The sequence below is a fragment of the Leptidea sinapis genome, chromosome 27 (genome assembly GCF_905404315.1).
Source record: "Leptidea sinapis chromosome 27, ilLepSina1.1, whole genome shotgun sequence".
NCBI classification, from domain to species: domain Eukaryota; kingdom Metazoa; phylum Arthropoda; class Insecta; order Lepidoptera; family Pieridae; genus Leptidea; species Leptidea sinapis.
In genome coordinates, this window is record NC_066291.1 from 1263843 (window position 1) to 1288918 (window position 25076).

General features: G+C 34.5%; 1 protein-coding gene across 2 annotated transcripts in view; it reads right to left on the reverse strand.

Moving 5' to 3' along the window:
- Positions 1–4452: 4452 nt before the first annotated feature.
- The window catches only part of LOC126972802 (TWiK family of potassium channels protein 7-like), a 176241-nt gene continuing 155617 nt past the window's right edge, over positions 4453–25076 (reverse strand). For both annotated transcript variants that reach the window (XM_050819868.1, XM_050819867.1), the window contains exons 2-6: positions 8937–9122; positions 7835–8019; positions 6420–6633; positions 5493–5715; positions 4453–5233 (exon numbers count right to left, since the gene is read on the reverse strand). In XM_050819868.1, the coding sequence (XP_050675825.1) occupies positions 4762–5233; positions 5493–5715; positions 6420–6633; positions 7835–8019; positions 8937–9122 (1280 nt within the window). In that variant the 3' untranslated portion in view covers positions 4453–4761. The remainder of the gene's footprint in view (positions 5234–5492; positions 5716–6419; positions 6634–7834; positions 8020–8936; positions 9123–25076) is intronic.

Consider the following 25076-nt stretch of genomic DNA (forward strand, 5'->3'; position numbering starts at 1 on the left):
GCTAAGGTGCTGTTCAGACCGAAACACAATAATGCTTACACATTTCTGCTTCACGGCAGAAATAGGCGCCGTTCTTGTCCCCATAATCTAGCCGGCATCTTGTGCAAATGAGTCCTTTTAGTAAATATTCATATTCTAAATTTCTGGATAGGCAGACTTTTACAATCGAAAAATGGACTCCTAAGCGGTAAGAGTTAATGAACATTTTATTGTTCATCTTTTTTACGACTCATGAATCAGTAACAACTTCTTATCATATTCAAATATAGATGTTTTAAATAATATGAGTTGTGACAAGTAAATATTCCTAATCGCTACTACATATTTTTACACCAACATAAATTCATTTAAGTCCAAACCAATGATCAAAATGTTTCAGAGTTTGTTATAGAGCTATAAAACGACGCTGTGGCATAATGGGGTCAGATTCAGAGGGATTATGTCAATATAGCGGAAGACTTGTGTCTGAGGTTGAGGTTCTGTTGAATAAGTTATCGTTTATACAGGTAAAAAGAGACGACTTTAAAGTGTTGTTAGCATACATAAAAAGTAATATTTTAAGACTTAGCTAAATTATATATAGCGCAAATATGGTTTCAAATGGAATACTTTTATAACCTCTGGCGTGCGCTTCTCGGGAAGAGTGGCTCGAATCAGCGAAGTTCAAGTCATCTCCGATCGGCTTTGTTTTTTTGGCGTTTCGCAGAGATATATACATACTATATCACGTGGAGTGCTTAGTTGGTTAGGTTGATACCCGCAGCCGAATTATACCACCAGATTTTATGTCAAAATGCGAATAAAATTGGACCCGCAATATGTTGACGTCTGGTATTCTACAACCACGCATTTCGAAAGATCTTTCTTACTATGCAGAGCCTTTGTGGAATCAATTACTGGCTGCAGTTTTCCCAAACCGGTACGACTCAAGGACCTTCAAGCATAGAGCCTACTCCCACCTCAAAGGCCGGCTACGCATCTCTTGACCTCTAGCTAGTTAGATGCCTCACCACTAACCATTACGTGAGTCATTTTTTTATTACAGTAAGGGACGAGACGAGCAGGACGTTCAGCTGGAAGTAATTGAGACTTCCTACCCATTACAATGCAGTGCCGCTCAGGATTCTTGTAAAATCCAAAAATTCTGAGCGGCACTACTGTTGCGCTCGTTACCTTGAGACATAAGATGTTAATTTTCATTTGCCCAGTAATTTCACTAGCCCTTCAGGCCGAAACACAAATAATGCTTACACCTTACTGCTTCACGGTAGAAAAAGGCGCGGTTGTGGTACACATAATCTAGCCGGAATTCTGTGCAAAAGAGCCTCCCAGTAGTCTCTTTCCCATTTGCTCCCATTTATATAAAAAATCGCTAAGTAGTGAGCCCAAAATATTAGAAAACCAAAGCCAAATTTCCTTAAATTTAAAAATATACATTCTTGGTGATATTTTGTAATTAACGTTAAATTGTATTCCATAATATACGTGATAGTCCGTAGATTATTTCATGGAAATCTTGCGAGCTTTATTCTCCTGATCGAATTCCAATTTCATTTATGCTACATTGTTGGCTGCCCTCGATCTCTGAGCGACTCGGAACTTTCGGCAACAATCGCTGCATTCAAAAGTTATATTAAGTTTACCTCGTCAAAGAGCTGTTGGAGCCACGTGGATTTGTCATAGTGTTTTAGTATTCCAAACTAGTTTACTATAAATTTGCTGCCTGGAATATTGAAACGATAATAAATCAGTGACAATTTTGAATAAAAAATAGATTTTATTTCAAGTTTTGATGTAAGATATTAAGTTTATTATCACAATTTGATTTTGTTATTGAAGATATTCTTTATATAGTTATAACAATAAAGAGTTAATGTCAATCATATATTGACGAGACGACTAATGTTACGGGCGGTTTTTGACGACGAGCACTCGAATTTAATGACAAGTTTGTCGAGACAATGTCGTCATGTAATTTACACGATTATTTTCATTTGAACACAAGGATACAGTGATCCTAAAATGAAAAAGAGATAGGTACCTATCGATTACTATTATTGAACACATTTATGAGAAAATAGAATCAAAAAACAATTACAAATAAATTGTTAATTTGTTAAAGTGACCCCTTACTTCTGGGTTTAATTAAATAAAAAAAAGAAAAAAAAGGGGTTATCATTTTAAAAAAAAACAAAAACAAATTGTTTAGATCTGAAATGTCAATTTGGGGTTGACCAGGTTATCAAATGTAAAGTAGATCCTGTTGATGAAGCCACAACTTGAGACTTGAACAAAAAAGACATATCAAGATTTATGAACTTAACGTCACTCGAATTGTTGACTCAGTGGAAGAGCACTCGCGCAGAAAGCGAGAGGCCGCGGGTTCGAGTTCCGTATCGTTCATAAATTTTGTTTTCAAATTTGACTTGTGCAAAAACAATTTCAAAAAGTTATTACTTGAAAATAGCACATCATTGACTAATTTCAACAGTGCGTGCGTTGCCTATGTACGTACTCAAAAGAACAAAGAATTTAATTTGATAAATAGTAGCTAGTTAAACTTTCTTTGCGTTCCGGGCACTCTCCTGGCATCGCGCTGGTTCTGCCCCACCTTCATTTTCATTCAATTCAAATACAACTTTTTTACAAAAAGGTTTCAAAATCACTTAATGAACGTTAAAAAATATCACTCATTCGAAAAAGTATGCCTCAGAACTAACAAAAACGGGCGCAAGAAACTCTGCGGCCTTCTTTTTTTCATAAGATATCAGTACAATGTAATATCGTAAAATAATAGCACATTATGATACAAGTAAGCTAAGTTGGCCATTATACATGAGGATATGGGTTGCAGCCCCAGCCGTAGTCGAGGGCGTAAAACGGGCAAGTGTGTAGTAAGCAAGTTGCTCACGAGTTTCAAATGCACTTTTTCAATACACTTCGAGGTAAAAACAAATATTTAAAAAAATGTCGCAATGATTTTTTGTTGCACGCGCCCAATGTAAGATGATTGATTACATATAGCCCACTTCAAAATTTTAATTTTAGTTTTAAAAGGCATATATTTTGTAACAAATTATTGTAACTAACTTTTCCGTATTATGAGTATTTATATTTGTGTTTATCAAAATAATCATGAATAAAAGCATTCTGTGATAGTTAGTCAAGACCAGCGGGCCTACCATGAACTCTTATTGCGATTCAATTGACAACCTAAAATGAACTGCTTTGCTATTTCATACCACGACGTGATTAGAGCTATCTAATTTAGGTTGACGTCAAATCACCTGATTAAATCGCAATGATGTCAATTGAATGTCAAGAATATATATCAACTGAATCGCAAACTGATTAAGTTCGTTCATTCATTCGTACCATGTGGTAATATTTCAACCTAAACTGGAGAGCATATGTGTCAAAGTGAGCGATTCGAAAAAAGTTCCTACTTCCTTAGTGAAAATGAATCGTGTTGTTAATAACTTTGAAAAAATAGTGAAAACATACAGAAAACGAAAATTTTATTGACGAAAGATGAGATGAGAATACTTTATCGGACTTTTTTGTAAAACAAATATACCATAATACCGAAAATAAATACCAAAAATTAAAATACTAAAGACGAGGCAGTAAGGGCCCGGACTACAGCCTGTTCGCAAGAACGAATTAAAAAAAATGTACTCTGTGGTCCTGTCAAATCAAACATCAATGGAGGTGCGTTCATAACTCGTTATTTTTACGAAACCACCTAAGCAAACATTTAATTTGTAATTCAAAGAACTATATTTACTATATTACTATTATTTAATAAGTACAAATAAAGGCTTAATGGTTTATAATTTGTTGCTATAAAGCGCAATTTTAAAATGTATTTTTAGCATTTTCTACGCAAAAAAACCGCTAAAATCATATCATTTTAGGTTTCGAAACGCAACGCATATGGTTCGAGTAAGAGACAAACTTATGCAACGACTGTAGAGCGTCATCTCTTTCTCACACCGCGGACCACAGACAAATTTAATTCGTTCAATCTTCATAAGCGATCGAAGCGCCATTCAGTAAAAGGCACTTCATGGTACGAATTGTAGTGATTCAGTTTAGGTACCTAAACTAAACTGCATCGGAATCGCATCGCTTATTAAAAATTGATGGTTGAATTGAAAGTAATTAAAAATCTCAGCTGTCGTTGAATTCAATTGCTCGAAACTCAAATATCACCCCTGAGATGTATAGCCATTGTGGTCCTTTCATAATATTATAGTACTTACCAGAATCTTTTTGTGCATAAAGTCTGCCATTCTAGTTAAAATAAATAGTTGGAGTTGTTTCACAATGTGGATTGACAGTATTAAAAAAATATTTATTATAATTATCTTGATTGGTATTTCTTTTTATTCAGAATTGAATAAAAAACTAATAGATATAACATGCAGATATATCAATTAAAACACCAAGTCAAATTCACACAATTATATTGTATTAATACAACGTCAGCCTTGCTTTTATAAGTAGATTTTTACAATATTTACATGCAAAAACATCGACGAAACCAAACAAATCTTAGAAACATCCAGTTTATCATTAAATATCAAGTTTTTACTTCACTAACTAAAGTAGATGTGTGAAAATAATTTCATTTTATTTATTTAACAAGAAAATATATGCGATAGAAATATAGATCGATTCGATTATAGATGTTCTTTACAATAATCATAACATTCCTAAGTGATTGTCGCTGGAGCTACAATCACTTTTCTCGTACTGTCATTGACGAGATATTCCCAAACTATTTGCTAATTGTGAACATCGGTGAACAACTTCATCTTGGACCAAACTGAATGACATGGCTATTAGTATTAGTCCAAAAACAAGATACGCACAACACGCAATTATTTGTAAGTATTCACTTTTTGAGTACTCAGTATTAGATTTCGACGTGACAAAACTGGTAGGAACAAAGTCACCAAAACCAATAGTTGCTAAGGCAATGAAGCAGAAGTAGGCAGCGTCTAAGAAACTCCAGTTTTCCCAGACAGAGAAAATAGTGGCGCCTATACAAATATATCCTACGAGGAGGAATAACACTATACCGATAGGTACATGACAGTGTTCTATGCTAGGACTTTGACTATACGTGTTAGTTGCGCTTATGCTTGGAACAGCACAACTTCTTTGTTTACGGTTCTCTTCATTCCAAATTAAAGGCACTCGTGATGGTGTATCATGAGGACACATCCTGAAAAGTAAAGATTAATTTTTGTAACTTGAAAAAATCTTTTGGTTTATATCAATAAGTTTTTTATACCTATGCACTACACTAAGAAAAAATTTCCAAAAGCCTCAAAATATTTTTGTTGCGTGTTGCAGCTGACAAAATAAAAATTTCTCGTTTCGAGACTTTATGTTTATTACTAAAATATCTAACTGTCTGCACTTTAAATTCATTAAATATGAGATAATAATGTATATAATATGCTATAATTAATTTAACTTACGGATCATCAGCATCCTCAGAATCATCTAGTTCATCTTGACTCCGATTATTGATATCTTCTCCGCATTCTTCAGCTATCAGTTGTTCTATGATAGCACCACGAGGTCTTTGAATAGTTCGTCCTCTACGATTTGGTGCATGCACTGTAGCCATGCATTTAGGACTGCCCAATGTTTTCTTTCTGTCTAATGTTTGTGTTTGTAACATCGTTGACGTATGGGGCTCTGTAAAATGACACGGAAGATTTGTTAAATAATAAAAAACCTCCAGTATACATTCCAGAAGAGGAAACCCTCCAGTTTGGAAAGACTAAGCTTATTGTCATTAAAATTATATATTATTTAGATTAACTAAAAGTATATTTTACTACTTGGTTGAAACAAATAGAAATAAGCTGCTTGACAAGCTAAAGGTACATGAAATAAAATAATATAAAATACAACAGCCATGATCTATCTAGTTCATTTAAAAGTTAAACGCAATGACAAATGAGAGTGTATGTGGCAGCCGACAAGGAGAAGGCAACCAGAACTCTCAATGCATATTTTAAAACTGTGGGATGTGAGCTTGCAACTTATAAGGCTTTAGAGCATTAAATGTTCGGAATAATTGCTATATTTACTTAAAATTAAAAATTTATTGATACTAATGGAAGCCAATTTTGCTTATAAACTTTTCTGTTATTACTCTCTGAATTAAATAAATAAAATAAATTACTATAAGCAACCTACTTATAATAGTATGTTAAATTTTTCACAACTTCATTTAGCGATGCATAGGTTGGTTGGGCAGCAGATTTCTTAAACCATCAAGCTACTTTTTTGTTTACAAAAAACGGTTCTTTTGAGAACAATTTTGAATAGCTACATTCTTCTCCGATATAATTGGATTACGAAGCGCAAGACTGAGAGAGGTCAAATTTACCTACCATCGAGACTTCTTCGTTTTATTCTGCCGAGAGTGGCAGCCCGTGGACTTGGCGGGGCCTTTTCAAAAACTTGCGAGTATTGGCCCCTATCACCGGCTCTCGCTTTTACGGTTTCAAGGCACCTATGTGTGCGAGGTGGAAATGATGTATACTGATTGCTCTCGATTGGCTGAGGTAATAAACGTTGTTGCTCATGTAGTTGGAAGTTCTCCATCTAAAATAAAACAAAATTTGTTCAAGACTTATTACACGTTTATTTACTATACTTAAATTGTTACTTATGAATATGATATATCAGATTGACCTAAACGTTATGATTGTCGGTTAAGGGCTGTTTTCAATAACCGATCTATTCTTAGTTTAACTTACTAGAGGTAGACAAATCTATCCTTTTACGCTTACTTACATTTCAATAACCTATCGACATAAAGCATTCGACTATAACTATATTGGACATAACTATGGATAGATAAGATATTGTCATTAAAAGGTGACAGCAATGTATCCGTAACTCGAGATATGTTATTAAAAACGGCAAATAAACTATGATTGGACATAACTATGGAAAGATAAGATCTTTTGATTAACGGCCGTTCCTAATATTCAGTCTATCTCTTACTTGAGATAAAATCGTAGCCATCGTTGACTTTTATGTCCCAATAAACTTATCGACGGTAACTCGCCTTAACCGTGCACGCTGTCTGTCAATGGGACGACGTATGACTTACCAGCAATATAAAGTTTGTATGGAAATTGCAATTCACGCGTCCCAATATAAGGCGATAAGAATGACTTATAGGGTATGTTGGGATAGCTTCAGATTATTGACAGCTAATTACCGACAGTAGAAGGTATTAATTTATCTTATTCTGTAGATAGTATATTGGGAACGGCCGTAAACGGTGACAGCAGTGTATCCGTAACTAGAGATACGTTATTGAAAACGGCCGCAAATTGAGCGAATGTGAATGGTTATTCTTTCGGGTATTATTAAGAAGAAACAAATTTATTGATCCGCTCATTTGGCATTAGCTCTTTAGCAATTTGAATATTAAACCACTAGCTAACACAAACATTGTTGAATCAAAATCGATCACATGTTAAATGGTTTTATGATCGTTTTTATTCTTAGTCAATGGTTTTGAGGTATGGTGGATGTTGAGTTTTTGGTTTCAACCATTATTGATACCGTGATTGTGTTTTGTTTGACTTTCGTGTCGTGAAAGAGGTACAAAAAGATCGATGCCGCTTACAAAAATAACAAAATAGCGGAGCTCATCGAATGCTACATTAGAAAGGATATCGTGCATATTAAGTGGCTATTTTAGCTTAGCTCTAAAATCTTACGGACACAGTAGATCTGCAGATAGTGAATGTGAATATGTGAAGTATGTTTCTTTTGGTTATTTTCATACCTCATCTTTTCTCCATGTATTTGGTACTTTGTCCTTAGTGGCACGCAGCCAGGCTAATCTTGCTAGCCTCGCCAAGGAAGCACCAAGTCCAGCTAAACAGGCTAGAGCTAAGGGGACTCCTGCTGCTGCGTACGCTACTGTGGCAGCCTTACCAGCCGCTGTCCTGGGAGATACGTTTCCATAACCTGAACAAATAAAACCGAAAATAAAAAGAAGTGTTGTAATTGTAAACAGAGACCTAAGATCATGTAAGGGCCATGAAGAAAGGCAGAATATTTAAATGTATTGAAGACGTAAATAATGGGAGTGGTGGAAGAAAGACTTTAGAATATAAACCAGCGATGAACGGACGCAAGCAACAAATTCTTGCTGATTGGTGATTATTCTGCGAATTATAATTTTTTTTGAGCTTTGCATAACTGAGTAAGTGATTTATTTATTTTAACTGACCTAAAATTTTAGTTCAATCAACTCACAACATTTGAAGTTTGTGGTTACTAATGACAATATATACAAATTGTCATGTTTTTAAGTTATAGGATTAATAAACTAATAAAATTTGAAATCAGGGACAACATATTTGTTTTAGAATACTATGGGTCGCTGTGACCATTGTACCATTATAATATTTTGTTTAAATTTAAAAAGTCCAAAGACGTAAAAATTATCACCTAGACATATTTGTTCTATAACAAAGAGATAAAGAGAGAGAGGCGACACGATTAAAGCAACAGTATCACTTCTAGTTTATCAATGGGAGGCTTCTTTGCAAAGGTTGCCGGATAGATTATGGGTACCACAGCGGCGCCTATTTCTGCCGTGAATCAGTAATGTATAAGCATAACTGTGTTTCGGTCTGAAGGCCGCCGTAGCTAGAGCAATTAATGGCCAATTGAGACTTAACATCTTATGTCTCAAGGTGACGTGCGCAGTTGCTGTGCCGCTCAGAATATTTGGGTATTTTAAGAATCCTGCAGTGTAATGGGCAGGGCGCATCAATTACCATTAGCTGAACGTCCTGCTCGTCTCGTCCCTTATTGTTATAAAAAAATAGTTCCGATCTATTCAGACTGTATGCAGATATTATATAATAATATTTTACCTATAGTGGTTATCAAAGTTATGCAATAGATGAGGGCACCGGAGAACGACCACTTGGAGTCAAGGGCCAGTTCCGCAGATTGGTTCTCTGATTGTCTTGCTGCTGTCACTATTGAGGACTCGAACTTCCGCAGCTGTTCATGCACAAGTCTCGTCCAATTTCTTTCGTAGAGGACGTTTAAGCGTTCTGAAACAAAAAATATGAATTAACAAAAAACGTCAAAGTACTGCAGTCATGATAGAAGGGTAAATTGTTCATTGGGCTCACTTAATGTTGTAATAGATGGTATTATCACATCAACCAAATCAAAATGTTAAAATAATAAAATCATAATAATGTATTCTTAACTGAATTCGAAAAGTAGGAGGTTCTCAGTTCGATTGGTATTTTGTTTTATGTATCTGCACCGATTACGCTGAAATTTATGATCGGATTTTCGTGATTCTTCTTTAGTTTAATGTGGATTGTTTGCCATTTAGTTTCATTAAAATAGTTTGGTCCTGTAGTTTTCATTTTATGAACATTTTTAACCTACTTCAAAAAAGGAGGAAGTTCTCAATTCGTCGGTATTTTTTTTTATGTTTGTTACCTCAAAACTTTCGACTGGGTGAACCGATTTTGTATTTGAAAGCTGGTGCTTCCCATTGTAATTTCGCCAAGATCTGACAATGGCATCCATGAGAAAAATCATAAAAGTCTTTAATTTGCTATACATACGTATAGCAAATTGAATGATAAATTTACGAATAACTCAATATCACGCCAATTGCTTTTGATGATTCTTTTTTTATTGGAAAGGAATCAAAGATAGTTTGGTAAGAGTTTGGTTAGGTTCTGATTAAGGAATCCATGGCAAAGTAACGGAACTCTTACGTTCATTGCTGCATTAAAAAATTTAGTATATCTGCACAAATATTAGGCAAGTTGTTAGTAAGTGTACTTCAAATTCACTAAAAATCAAAAAAAAAAAATTAACAAAAAAACAACCGACTTCAAAAACACTATTCCAAAACAATAGGTATAATATGCACTAAAAAGAATAAAAATAATTGCGAATTTTATACAATCTAATTCTAGTTACGATTATTGTAATTTTTGGAGTCTGTTTCATCCAAGATAGGCTTATAACTACATACATAGTTATAGATGAGATGTGCTTGAGTCGTGAGGAGGTGAGAGGCGAGGGCGGGTCGCGGAGGAAGGACACCGATTCCAAGTATTACAATAATCGTAACTAGAATTAGATTGTATAAAAATACGCAATTATTTTTATACTTTTTACTGCATATTATATCTATTGTTTTGGAATAGTGTTTTTGAAGTCGGTTGTTTTTTTGTTAAAATAATTTTTATATGAATATTTTTAATTCGGTGTCAAGCCAAATGTAATAGCAAGTATATACACTTGCCACGCGTGGCGGGATAGCTTCGTCTAGAACCAAACAACCCAAGTGGGCAAGCACTGACTTAAACCCTATCAATAGGTAGCACATACAATTAACCTTTCTTGTGCTATATCATGTAGCTTGTCTTACTCAGTGTATATTTATCGAAAAAAATATGTCCGCGCGCCTTAATAAACCTGTGCAGCTTTCAAATATTCCACCAATAAGTGCAGCTGCTCATCAACATTTCAACCGTGTATATTATCAAGTTCAAACTGGGTAGGGCATCATTTGGAACCCCAGGTATGGGGTTGGGCAATGCGAAACGATTTTATGGAGCCTATCATGCCAATTTTACCACCTACTCTACAATTAAAGCTGCTAAATACAATTTTCTGCAACTGCAAGAGTAGTTGTGGTTCGCGATACGGCTGCAGGAAAGCGGGCTTGCAATGCTCTTTAGCTTGTGGCCAATGTAATGGGCAAGCTTGTCTCAATACTCTACCATATCAGAGCGACATTAACGAAGATGGAACCTTTGACCCCGAAATCATGGAAGAACTTGAGACAAATGTCGTTGAAGACGATAATGAAGACCAGTTTAAAATTTACCAGCAGCCAGAAGACGACGATGAAGAGGAAGAAGATGATAAAAATTATAAATTGTAGTTTTTGTAACCTTTATTCCATTTTTTTTACTTTCAATAAAAATAAATGATATTTTTTAATAAAAAGGTTAATTCATAATTTATTTGTTTTTTTTCATCATGTAAGAAGTTATTAATATTAATTATGTTAAAATTCAAATATAATTCCTATATTTTCATTAACAATTCTGCAATTATATGGGCAGGTAAGTGTTGTTAAATAAATTAATACTGAAAAAAAGTGGATAGGTTAGGAAATAAATGATAAAATATAATATAATAGTTAATAAAAATTGACAAATCAATCAATCAATAATCATTGATTTATCGATATTTCATTAGCTACATATGGCGTGTTTTCGACCGGAGGCACCGGTTGACCTGAAGTGATGCTGTGACCGCGCGCTCTCCGCCCTATATCTCGAAAATGGTTCACCGTATAAAATTTTTTTAAGGAAAATTTGTAGAGAATTCGGTATTCTACAATATTGATTAAAATACAAATAGCAAAAAACCCATAGGAAATGAGATATTTCCAAAAAAAGCGCAAAAAACCGATTTTTGTGACCTCTGACCTTGAAATTTAATAGTTGCTTACACCCTACCATATGTAGGTTTTGAGACAACTTTTAGGGTGTCAATATAAAAGTATTTACAGACTTACAGCTGAGTATCTCAAATTCCGAGGTGAACTTACTATAATGACTGCACTATAATATGACGTCTGCTTGCCAAAACCTCTATTTAATTAATATTACAGGTAAAGGATTTGCATAAGAGGTGTATAAAATTAAATCTCTTATAAGTTATTTTATACTTTTGGAGTTTTTGAAGTCGGTTTTTTGAGTTTGAGTTAGGTAATTCATTATTTTTTTTAATTATTCCAAAACACAAAATAAGGAAATAAAATGATTAAGTATCAATCAATTATTTGTTTTACAAATCAGTTCATATAAGATGCAGTTATAAGGTCATCATTATCAGCCGGAAGACGTCCACTGGTGGAACAAGGCCTTCCCCAGAGATTTCCACGATGATCGATCCTGTACTGTCCTCATCCAACGTATACCGGCGATCTTGACCAGATCGTCTGTCCATCTTGTGTGGGGCCTACCAACACTACGTCTTTTTGATTGTGGTCGTGATTCGAGTAGTTTCCTGCCCCAACGGCCATCTGTCCATCGAACTATGTGCCCTGCCCACTGCCACTTCAGTTTCGCAATCATTTGGATAGTCGGTAACTTTGGTTGTCCTACGGATCTATGGATTTGTTTCGATTTCGCAGGGAAACACCGAGCAAAGCCCTCTCCATTGCCCTCTGAGCGACCATCAGCTTTCTCATAAGGGCCATAGTAAACGACCTGATCTGCGTACCGTAAGTCATGGACTGGCAACACACACCGGTTGAAAGCCTTCGTCTTTCGACACTATAGTATTTAAGCAATTATAAGGTGGCAAAGAAAATACATACAATTTTATAATCCCGTTATTGAGTTGGTTATAAAATATACAAATTATGCGATGATTAGAGAATAGTATTTTTAATTTGTATTAGAACTCATTGTTTCATTCAGTATTCAAAACCAAACCGCTTTAAATTCAATTTATATGATGTAACTGTTTTAAATATCCACATTTTATAGGTCATGGTGATTGCGAGTGAAGGATTCGACTCCACAATCGTACAAAGACGATGAAAGTACAAAAGCGATTGTTGACATTCACAAACGGAGACAATGAACGTTTTCATTAACGCGGTAATTTAACCATCCATTATTTTCTGCTTTGATGAAATTGCTGAATAAAAATAGAACTTTTTATGACGATAATGGTGGCATAGAATATTTTAAATTTTTAAAAATAAATAGCGCTGTTGTTGAAGCAAAAACAGCAAATGATACACACATAATGATGGCGCATTGTAAAACGACCGTCATGAAATATATAAGAAATAATTTCTCCTTGTATTAGACCGGTTAATTTTGATAATTTTTAATAAGTAAAAAACCAAAAATCATTCATTTCTTCATAGACAAAATAAGAAAAAGGAAAAGAAATTGCGGCAAGTACTAATAGGAAGATAGCTAAGGTCAAGAAGGTAGCTCGTTGTTAGAGGTTTTAATTGCAATAAAAAAATCAAAAGTGTTTATAAGAGTTCTTAAGTTTTATATTGGTTATATTAATCATCATCATCATCAGTAACCGGAAGACGTTTACTGCGGGACAAAGTCCTCCCCCAAAGATCTCCACCTCGTTACCCTTATCAAACGAATTCAAGACCAGATCACTGGTCACACCACCTTGTGGGGTTGTGCAACACTGCGTGTTCCGGTACGTGGTCGCCATTCCAGGATTTTACTGCCCCAATGGCCATCCGTCCGTTGAACTATGTGCCTTGCCCACTGCCACTTCAGTTTCGCATTAATAGTTATCGCTAAATTAATAACAATTTGTAATAAACTCGTCTAAAAATATTTTCTTTTGACTCAGATTATTTCTAATTTTTATTAGTGTAAGTTTTTCTTAAATATATCAAAAACAATCAAAATCAAAAATAATTTTTATTTCATGGGTAAATCATATTACACTTGAAATACGTCATTTATTCATGCAGCGTATTTGGAAGGAATATTTTCTCAGAGAAGAATGAGCAAGAAATTCAAAGGTTGCTCTTTTCAAAACAGATTGAAATACTCAAAGAAAAACTGCTGCTCAGAAAAAATACTCAAATGTCAAAAACTAAAAGGCTTACACGAGAAAGTAAAAAAAAAGTAACTTAATTATTATAACAAAAGATATGCATCAATCCACACATACTGTAAATTAATTAAGGCATTATGCGAGCATTTTATTAAATAATACATATAATAACTTTAATTTTAATATAATTAAATAAAGGAAATATAAAAAAAATATGAAGCAGACCTCTCGGTAACAAGATCATACAGCCACCACAAGTAGCACCCGTTCACGAGCATGACGCATGGACCAGCCATCGACTCCCTCGAATATATTTTAGGAAAGGAAACGAGCATGACGATGCCTGTCACGAGAAATCTACCGAAAAATAAAAGAATGTTCATCTACATATTATACAAGTATTTCATAGCAATTATTATTGCAGCGATTTTATTCAAAATTTCATTTCAGAGTAAGAGTATAATGGAATTTCTAACGAGATCTAGGAATTAAGATTTCCCGATTGCACCCCAAGAGGCTATTATAAGTTCGATGGAGCTCAACTAAGATGAATGAGACCCACAATCAAACGGTGCCTAGTTTAATCAAAACTGAAAAGAGCCATTTAACTTTTAAGAGCTTAAGCCTGTATTTACCGAAGGCTTTCTAAAATATGGTCTATTCATTAGAGTACGACCCAATTTAGGCAACTTTAACATTGGCTGAGAGTCTAATGAATATTGCACAATAACTATTGAGTTAATTATAAATTTGGGTCTATTGTTCATAATATCATGCAAAAACTTAAGTACTTAATTATTTTGGTTAAAAGCGGCCAAGTGCGAGTCGGACTCGCCCATGAAGGGAAGCAGTAAGTAACATAATATAAAAGTTCTTATAGTTCGTTGTATTTGATCGATGTTTTAATAAAAGTGTTTTTTTTTAAATTAGGCTATTTATGACGTATTCAAAAAAAAACTACTAACTAGATCTCGTTCAAATCAATTTTCGGTAGAAGTTTAGATGGACATTATATTTATTTTAGTTTTATCATTCTCTTATTCTAGAAGTTACGAGTATCAACATTTTTTTTTGTAAAATCAAGTTTTAAAACGCTAAAATAATATTGATAGCCAAGCATCGAACTCATGACCTTGAGACGCCTAATAAAAGGCGAATTACTTCAGATACCATTCTAGTAGCCAATAGCGATTGTTAACTATATGGCGTGATTATTATCTGACCAATGAGCATTAAGTATCCCGCGCCCGCTCAACGTCAGTTGGTTTAAATATATATTGAATCGAGTGTCTTAACTGTGACGGTCGATGAAGTAAAGGTTTTTTTTTATTAGGATATATAGGACATAAGAAAATAATAAGGGAATACTATTACTATATACTAGTAGGAGGCTCCTTTGCACAGGATGCCGGCTAGTTTATGGGTACCACAACGGCGCCTATTTCTGCCGTGAAGCAGTAATGTAAACTTTACTGTTTCGGTCTGAAGGGCGCCATAGCTAGTGAAATTACTGGGCAATTGACACTTAACATCTTACGTCTCAAGGTGACCAGCGCAAATGTAGTGACCATTCATAGTTTTCGAGTTTTTCAAGAATCCTTAGCGGCACTGCATTGTAATGGGCAAGGCGTATCAATTACCATTAGATGAACGTCTTGTTCGTCTCGTCCCTTATTTTCATAAAAATAAAGGCAAAATGTTACTACGACTGTCCATTTTCGTGCCAGTATATTAAAAAGTGGTGTCCATACAAATTTAAAAGGTATGTCACTTTTACAATTGTATTAAAGGCTACATTTACAGTACGGAACCCATCGAGTTGGACTCACTCAAATGGTTTTATGTGCATAAAAGTGACTGTTATGCAGAAAAATGTAAATTGACAGCTAACACGTGAAGTATGCCAAGAGTATCTCTTTGACCATACTATCTGGTGCAGTGAATTGTGTAATTTCGACGTTTATGTCCAAATTTCATACTAGGACTTGAAATGTACAAAGCATACGTATACGGAAATTTGTCTTATAAGTTGTTCTTAGTATTCTAATTTATATTTAACCAGTGGGAGACTCCTTTGCACAGGATGCCGTCTAGATTATGGGTCTATTTCTGCCGTGAAGCAGTAATGTGTAAACTTTACTGTGTTTCGGTCTGAAGGGCACCGTAGCTAGTGACATTGCTGGGCAAATGAGACGAGCAATGACGAGCGCAATTGTAGTGCAGCTCAGAATTTTTGGATTCTGAATCCTGAGTAGCTCTGCATTGTAATGGGCATCAGCTGAACGTCCCGCTCGTCTTGTCCCTTATTATCATAAAAATAAAAACTGATTTATTATTATTTATTGCAGTCAGATTTTATAAAGACCAGCTTTACAATATATTATATTAACCCTAATTTAAGGACGATGCGGAACTCGAACCTTCGCCTCTCGGGTTCCGTCCGAGCGCTCTTACAAACTGAGCCAACCATCACTTGGTTTAAATATGCATTGAATAGAGAGAGTCCAATAGTCCGTCCATCAAATCGTCAGGACGGCTCAGTTGGTAAGAACGCTCAACGGATCCCGAAAGGCGCGGGTGCGAATCGTCCATAAGTTTTGGTACAAATAAAATTTGTATATTTAATCCCACTGAGACATGAGATACGATAAATGGATAATTTTAGTAGTAACGCACAATCATGTATATCCATAAAGTTAAACTGGATTTAAGTTATGCCAGCCCCATCCCGGGACAATCTATATCACAGTCTTGATAATAATATTTACATATCTACTTGTAAATTTTATGATAAATCTTCTTAATTGTAATAAAAATTATTAATTAATAAATATATATTTGATAACGTTTATAGCTAGGTGATTGATCATTTCATTTCATCGTTTTTTCACGCAATTGTATTGAAAAATCATAATCATGAAACTTATCATAGCATAGCATATTGACCAAAAACAGACTAGTTTCATGACTGTAACTCATGTGAACGTTTTATTTTAATTTCACGTACCAGGAACATTCACAAAACTAGTTCAGAGTAAAGTAATAATTCATATTTTATGCAACGAACTAAGAAAGAGTTACCTTGCCGAATATCTGATGAAGCATTGCATTGTTTCTAGAGCATAAAAGAAACTTTTTGGGGCAGCTGTTACATTCATAGCATCTTTTATGTTATCTACTTGCTGGATGGAATTCGAAAAAATGTATTGAATGTCTAAGTAGAAGTAGCATTAACGTATCAATATCTTTTTTTATGATACTTAATTAAGCTATTAACCAATTCCTAATTATAAATAGTAATTGAGGTTGGAGACGATAGGTAAGGTGCCCTTGAAATTGGCAACGTTGCTTCTCTGTATACAAACTTATCCCTTGGCAGAGGTACCTACTTACTTGGGTCAACTGTCGAATATGTAATGCGCCTGAATAACTCTTTTATGAGTTTTGTTATTTCGGCAGTTTCAGAGCAGGTAGAACAGATGGTGTTGGCGTTTTTATATAAGTCGCATCGCATACCAGCGACCTCTAGTGATTCCGGGAATCCACGTGACGCCATCAGGTCAATTGACATCTTCAAGCAAAATACAATTCAATTGTAGTAAAGCCGACACGGCAATAAAGGCCCGACGGATGACATCGTTTAAGGTGGTACAGTAAGCGATGCGTTGCGGCGGCAAGATTGAAAATGCTAATCAAGACCTAACTCGCCGTCCGTAGCGGCAGTTCTTGGAATGTCCAGACGCAAAAAAACTTCGATTGATGAGATAGAATTATACGTTCCTATGATAGTTAAAGGAGTAGCCAGATTCTTGTTTGTTGGTGTTAGTGGCAATAAGGCGAGCTAAGTCCAAAACATGATGACATTAAATAAATAATATTAATAATTTTTAAATTGTATTACATCGTTGTTGTAGTGTTTAAAATTGAGAACAATATGGGCTTAAAAATAAATTTAAGAACTTTTTACTCTTACTCATTAAGATTCATGTGTCGGCGAAGTCGCATACTCTATTGAACTTAGTTAGATATAGTATAGTGTACCTGAGGGTTCGGGGTGTGGGCCAGTATGCTATCTCATGTACGTTAATAGCATATGTGCTGTACTATGCCACTGTTCAGTATACATGTTCGCGGATGACCTATGTACTCTTCGTGTCGGCACCGACCTCGCTGAGACGTGTCGCTTGGTTCAACAGGATATTGACTCCGTAATCAAATGGTCACACGACAATGGTATTATGTTAAATGCAGATAAAACAAAACTTCTAGTTATTGGCTCGCCTTATCTTCGTTCTACAGGTTCACCGCCTCCCTTGTATGCACACAGTTTTAACTGCTTTCATAATAATTTAAGTAATAGCCAATGTAATCCTATAGAAAAAGTTAAGTTTGTAACATACTTAGGTGTTAAAGTAGATAGTAATTTCTCCTGGTTCCACCATGTTGACTTTATTTGCAGCAAATTAAGAATTCTTCTAGAAAAAATTTACCACCTTAGTTTTAGAATACTCATTAGTATCCTAAAGTGCTTATACTTTTCTTTGGTGGAATCCATAATTGATAATGCGCTTGATAGCTATGGACTTTTAAAACATATATCGATAGACTCGAATAATTTCAAATGCGATTTTTAAAATTTCTCGTCACCAAAACGTTAAAAATAATTGTAAAAATGATTATAGAAAATCATTTAAAAAATGTAAAGTATTACCAGTAAGCTTAAAACATAATACTTATTAGCCATTAACAATCATGGCAATTAATTACACTTGTATAAAATCAATGTTCTATTAAGCATTAATGTATTACAAGAGACTTGATCCTGCAGACAAACTGTCCAAGCAGTTTTGCGGGACTATGTTAGCTTTTAAGATTCTTTGTGTAAATGATTAATAGTATAAATAAATAAATAATAAATACTATAGAACTCGATTTACAAGTTGATGTTTATGATAGAATTCGTTACAGTGCTGGAAGTGGTCTAACGAGACGTAACTTGTAAACTTGTTGAAATATATTTGACTCGAAGTTACGTCTTTGTTCGGAGTGTATTTTTAACAGGGCCACGAAAACTGCAAGTCACTTCACCGATGAATTCTCTAGCTAACGCAGCATACTCCAGATCAGATTTAGGATTTTGAACACTTCAGGCCACATCGTGAAGTAATCCATCATGACGAATTATATTTATTTTCTAATTCCGTGAACGGGGATGGTATTGCTATTATCATCATCATCAGCCGGACTAAGGCCTTCCCCAAAGATTTCCACGACGATCGGTCCTGCGCTGCCCTCATCCAACGTATTCCGGCGATCTCGACCAGATCGTCGGTCCATCTTGTGGGGGGCCGTCCAACACTGCGTCTTCCGGTACGTGGTCGGATATTATTATATATTCTGCTATATTCAACCTCAAAACATGTTTACTCAATTAGGTTTAAATTAAGCGCTTTTGAAAATATTTTTCATTTAATTTACTCTTACGTATTATGATAAGAAAAGAAGACGCGAGAAAAAAACCACACTCGCAATTTTGAGTGGCTTGTTACCTATATAATACTTATATAGGTAACAAATAACTTTGAGAATTCAAATTCAAATATATTTATTCAAAATATGATATAATATCCCTTATTGAAAGTCAAAAACTACCACCCATTCGAAAAGTATGCCTCAGACCTGAGAAGAACGGGCCCAACAAACTTAGCGGGCTTCTATTTTTCGTCATAAACATATGGTTACAATGCAATATCGTACAATGAAACTAAGGTATTATTTAATAACCTGAGGGCGGTCGCTCCATTTACAATCTGTGGTATCGTTAAGAGAGTCATTTACGTTATACAACTTTTAACACACAAACGTTTTTTAACAATTCTTTTGAGTTTTGTTATATTTTGTTTTGAGCATTTTCTGGGATCTTGTTGTAAAAGCATATACATAGTTAAATATTATTAATGCCCGAAATGTATTCCGAAAGCAATGCACCCAGATTTGAAAAACTATACAGCAGGCGTTATACCTACCCACTAACCCGTTGTTAGGTATGCAGTGGTATATGAGATCACTCGACTTACGGGCCTTAAAAATAGTAGGTACATAAAACACTCTATGAACTCACGAACGTGATGACTCGAGATGCGACATCACGAATTCAATTCAAACCAATGTCGAGATAACGTTGGCGCGTGCCTAAACGTCGGTTTTTACCAATTCCAGACCGGATCGAATCTAGATTGAGTTTCCAAAGCAACCCGGGATAGCTAGAATTATCTCCATAAATCAATTTCTCTTAAAAACAACGTATTCAATCAGTTATTTATTTTTTTCTATGAGAAAAAGTGACAACATGTAAAGGTTTAAAAATAATAGTCTGTGATATGCCCTGCCCATTGCGGTGCCGCTCTGGATTCTTTAAGACGCAAAATCTGAGCGACACTGCATTTGCGCTCGTCACTTTGAGCTAGCTACGGCGCCCTTCAAACGAAAACACAAACAGTGTTTTAGTAATCCGTTCTTGGAATTATTTCAATTATTTTCAAACGTATAATTTAACTAATAATATTAATAAATTTCTTTATGCTGTGAAAACCTAGGGCTTAGAACTAGCCTCTATTTTGAGCAATTCACGCACACTAACACAATGTGTGATACAAATCGCGAGTGTAAGACTTACCTTGTCACGCACACTGAATTAATATTCCTGGCATCATCAAATTATGCCTGAAAATTTTAAATGTAAAATGGAAACCCTATAGCTAATCTAGTATTTTTCGTGAATTTGAAATATACCTTTATATAAAGTTCTTCACAATATGACACTGAGGTGATGTTAGCACAGTCTAGGTAGAACTAAGTATTATTGTTTTATTTTAGTTGTCAATACACTCCAAAAAATGTGTTAGCATTTATACATAAATTCACACATTTCACACATCATAAGCTATTTAAATTAACACATAGGACTAAGTATAGTTGTAATAATTATACATAGGAAATAATAAGAAATAAAGAATAATATACGAATCAGAATCTGTTCCTTCTGTATAACAAAGTTGCATTCAGTCTATATTTCTGGAACACGGACCTAAGTTATTGACGTGACAACGTCTTATAATTCGATAGAGCCGGCTGCACGCACGAAAAAACATGACTCATGCGGCGTTACCTCGCTCTGAGGCGTTCCATGTAAGGTTTGAAGTGCAAGCGAGAGCGCGGAACGAGCGACAAAGAAGCACAATCGGCCTTTGCGTTCGGCAGCGTTCGACATCAGAATAACACAGATTGTAAGAAATATTACACATGTTTAAAAGTTGTAAAACAATTGCTCAACGCACATTTATACTTGTAAAAACTATTAAATTGTAAAAAAAATTGACCTAATTGTATTTATGCGTACAAATAAATCTAACTTGATCAATTTCATTGTGATTTCCAATTACCTCCTTCTCTATATATATACAAATCTATTAAACAAATGAAATTTTTTTTATAGCATTAGTTATTTGTTATAATATTGCTGAGCAAGTAAAGCTTAAAAACTCATAATTGCGTTGTGTTGTTTGAAACAGACACCTTAACGTTATATTTACGTATAAATATAATTCAGAAAATGTAGAAAATGTGGGAGGCTCCTTTGCACAGGCTTGATTATGGGTACTACAACGGCGCCTATTTCTACCGTGAAGCAGTAATGTGTAAACATTACTGTGGTTTGGTCTGAAGGTCGCCGTAGCTAGTTAGAATACGGGGCAAATGAGACCTTTACATCTTATGTCTCAAGGTGACGAGCGCAATTGAAGTGCCGCTCAGAATTTTTGGTTTTTTCAAAAATCCTGAGCGGCAAAGCGTATCAGTTAGCACCTGCTGAAAGTCTTGATCGTCTCGTCCCTAATCCCTTTTCATAAAAAAAAATGTATTAAATTTTATCATCACAGTTTTTTTTACATGAAACTAAACATTACATTTTTGCGCTGAGGTTGGTGAACAGTAATAAAATCACAAAGAATAAATTCCGTTACTATGAAAATTTACGACCATTTATGCCGCAGTAATTACATGAATATTCAACACTATGTTCATAATGCAATAGCCAGGCATGGTAAAAAATAATACAAAAATAAAATTGTGCAAGAATCAATTAATTCCGCGATCCATTCAGCCGGATAATTCGGAAGCGAATCGTGTATCGAGATACAACGTACGTGGATGAATCGATGTTTCATTGTAATGTAACTGTCTTCTACAGGTTGAAATTTAATTTAGTATCGAGCATTCTGGTAAATTTCACAGTCAATATTTTTACGAATTCAGATACCTTCAGATTATTAACAATTACAAACTCCTAGTTAGTAGCTTAGATCTGGGAAGATCAGACGTAAGAAACTCTGCGGGATTTTTTTTTTTATTTAGTTACCTATTATTTTTTAACTTCTGGCCGCTTAAATATGGTGACTGATTGACCCCGTCATCGAGCTCTCTGATTCATATTGTTGATTTTATAGTTAATAGTTATAGTTTATATATTTTCACATCAAAGATATAATGCTCGTATATTGCTCGTATATGCCCTTATTTGTTTACTGTTTGTGGATTGATTATGATAGAGAAAAAACATAAGGTAGAATTGTTTGCGGACGACACTTCACTGATTTTCAAAGTGAAAAGAAACCAAGCTATGTATAACGAAGTGAACGATATTCTATCTGACATCGTGTACTGGTTTAGCGCTAATAACCTATTGTTAAATAGCAAGAAAACGAAATATATAAAATTTACCGTACCACATGTAAAAAATGTTGATGCAAGTGTTCTGTTAAACGGAGATGTGATAAAACCAGTGCAATCTGCTATATTTCTTTGATTCCAAACTATAATGGGGCTCCCATATTGAAGGATTGGCGAACAGACTTAGTTCTGCAGCATACGTGGTTAAAAATATTAGACAATTAACTGACATAGATACGGCGCGACTAGTATACTTAAGTTATTTCCATAGTATTATGTCCTATGGTATATTGCTGTGGAGCAACGCTATTAATACAATATTTGTGCTGCAGAAGAGGGCTATTCACGCTATTTATAACCTGGGCCCTAAGCAATCATTGAGCGCAAAATTCAAGAAATTAACATCTTGATAGTTGATTCTCAAAATATTCTTGTTAATGTAAGGCACATAAGTGAATTAAGCTTATAATGCCTACTACTCGGCTAAGTAGAGTTCGTAAGTCTTTTGTGGGGCGATGTATATGCTTTTACAACAGGATCCCAGAAAATGTTCAAAACAAAAGTATTACGTTATTCAAAAGAATTGTTAAGAAACTTTTGTGTGGTAAAGGTTACTATAACATAAATGACTTTCTTTATGATACGACAAATTGGGAATGAAGCGCCTCAGGCTATTAAATAATAAGTTTAATTGGACAATATTACTTTGTAAACATATTTTTTGATAAAAAAAAGTTTGAGTTTGTTGGGCCCGTCCTTCTCAGGCCTGAGGCATTCATTTTGGAATGGGTGGTAGATTTTGACTTTCAATAAGTGATGTCACATCCTATTTTGAATAAAAATATTTGAATTTGAATTTCATATAAAATATCTTATTCGTAAAAAGTTCTGCTTTAAATCTTACTCAATCATCAGCGGGCTATTTTACCCACTGGACAGTCTGGGACTATATTGTGATTATAATTATTTTATAGAAATAGCAATGAGATACTACCATGTGCTATAATAAAAAATTTAAGACCGGCATTTGCTTCCGGCAATGGTTGTTTTAGCTACTGCTTTAATTAAAATTAATTAAAAAAAAAGTATTCTAAATGAATAAACTGTGATTAAATGCCTCTCAATACTTTTATTAAGAATTACTTCATATTAAAATAAGCCTTCAAATGCTTTGACAAAATTTCTATTAAAAAAATGTATTAATATAAAAAATAGAATTATTACTTCACATCCGACACGATTTAACTAAATTAGAAATTACCACTCTAAAAGCATTTTCCTTCATCTAAGCCCGTCGAAACAGGTATTTCGCTACATGTCAAACTTTTAATTGAGATGAAAAAAGCAGTCTACATTTGATACGAGTCGTAACTTTGTGGCGTGTTCCACAGTTGAAACGTATACGGTTGCTTTGGTTTAATTAAAATTGTTTAAACGACTACATGTAGTGAAGAAGTTAAGACTAGAAAGATATAATAAAGTAGAAAAAATAAAAGTAGAAATTTATTTCATTATCACCATCATCAGCTGGAAGACATCTACTGCTCGACAAAGGCCTCCCCCAGAGATTTACACGACGATCGGTCCTGTGCTGCCCTCATCCAACGTATTCCGGCGATCTTGACCAGATCGTCGGTCCATTTTGTGGGGGGCCTACCAACACTGCGTCTTCCAGTACGTGGTCGCCATTCGAGGACTTTACTGCCCCAACGGCCATCTGTCTGTCGACCTATGTGACCTGCCTATATATACCGAACGTCGTGGAAATCTTTGGGGGAGGCCTTTTGTCCAGCAGTGGACGTCTTTCGGCTGATGATAACGATGATAACTCCAAACGCATATACATATAGCGTTGGTAGGAAATTAATGAATTTTCTAGAAGTTTAAAATATTAATCGTATCATATCTTTGAGAAATATATTGTGATTGTGTAATAGATCCGCGCTAATTTATTATATTTATCCTTTTGCTACAGAAGTGGAATAGAGGCAGGCCCATGGCAAGATTGGAGGCTGTAATAGTAATAAAAAAACAACTGACTTCAAATACACTATTCCAATAGATATAGTATGCACTAAAAATTATAAAAATAATTGCGTATTTTTATACAATCTAATTAATTAATCTAATTCTAGTTACGATTATTGTTATTTTTGCACTCGGCGTCTTTCCGCTGCGACTCATGACTCAAGCACATCTCACCTATAACTAACTATGTATGTAGTTACAAACCTATCATGGATGAAAAAAGCACAGGCCTTTTATATTTATTTTATTCATTGATAAAAGCTACTTTTGAAATAATATCTTAAGTTCTAATTCATTGGTCGCCAATTTATTTAAATTGTTCTAGTTGGTTCTATAAAACAAAATTCATATCTGTTTTCATGAAAAATAGTCGAAATAAATGAAGAACGTTGAAAAATATTCATTGCAAAAGTTTTGCAAAGGTATTCACAATAAATAGCGATGTTTGTTCAAAGCGATCAGTGAAATGGAACTATAAGCCAGGAGGTAGCAACAAGAATCTGTCTATTGAATTTAATGTGAATAAATATAACTTGAATTAAATTAATTTTTGCAAAAGAATCCTCATAAAACCAACAAAATAGCAATTATAACAGTAAAGGCAAATTACACACGCATATAAAAGTAAGTTTTAGAATATATTTATTGTTATT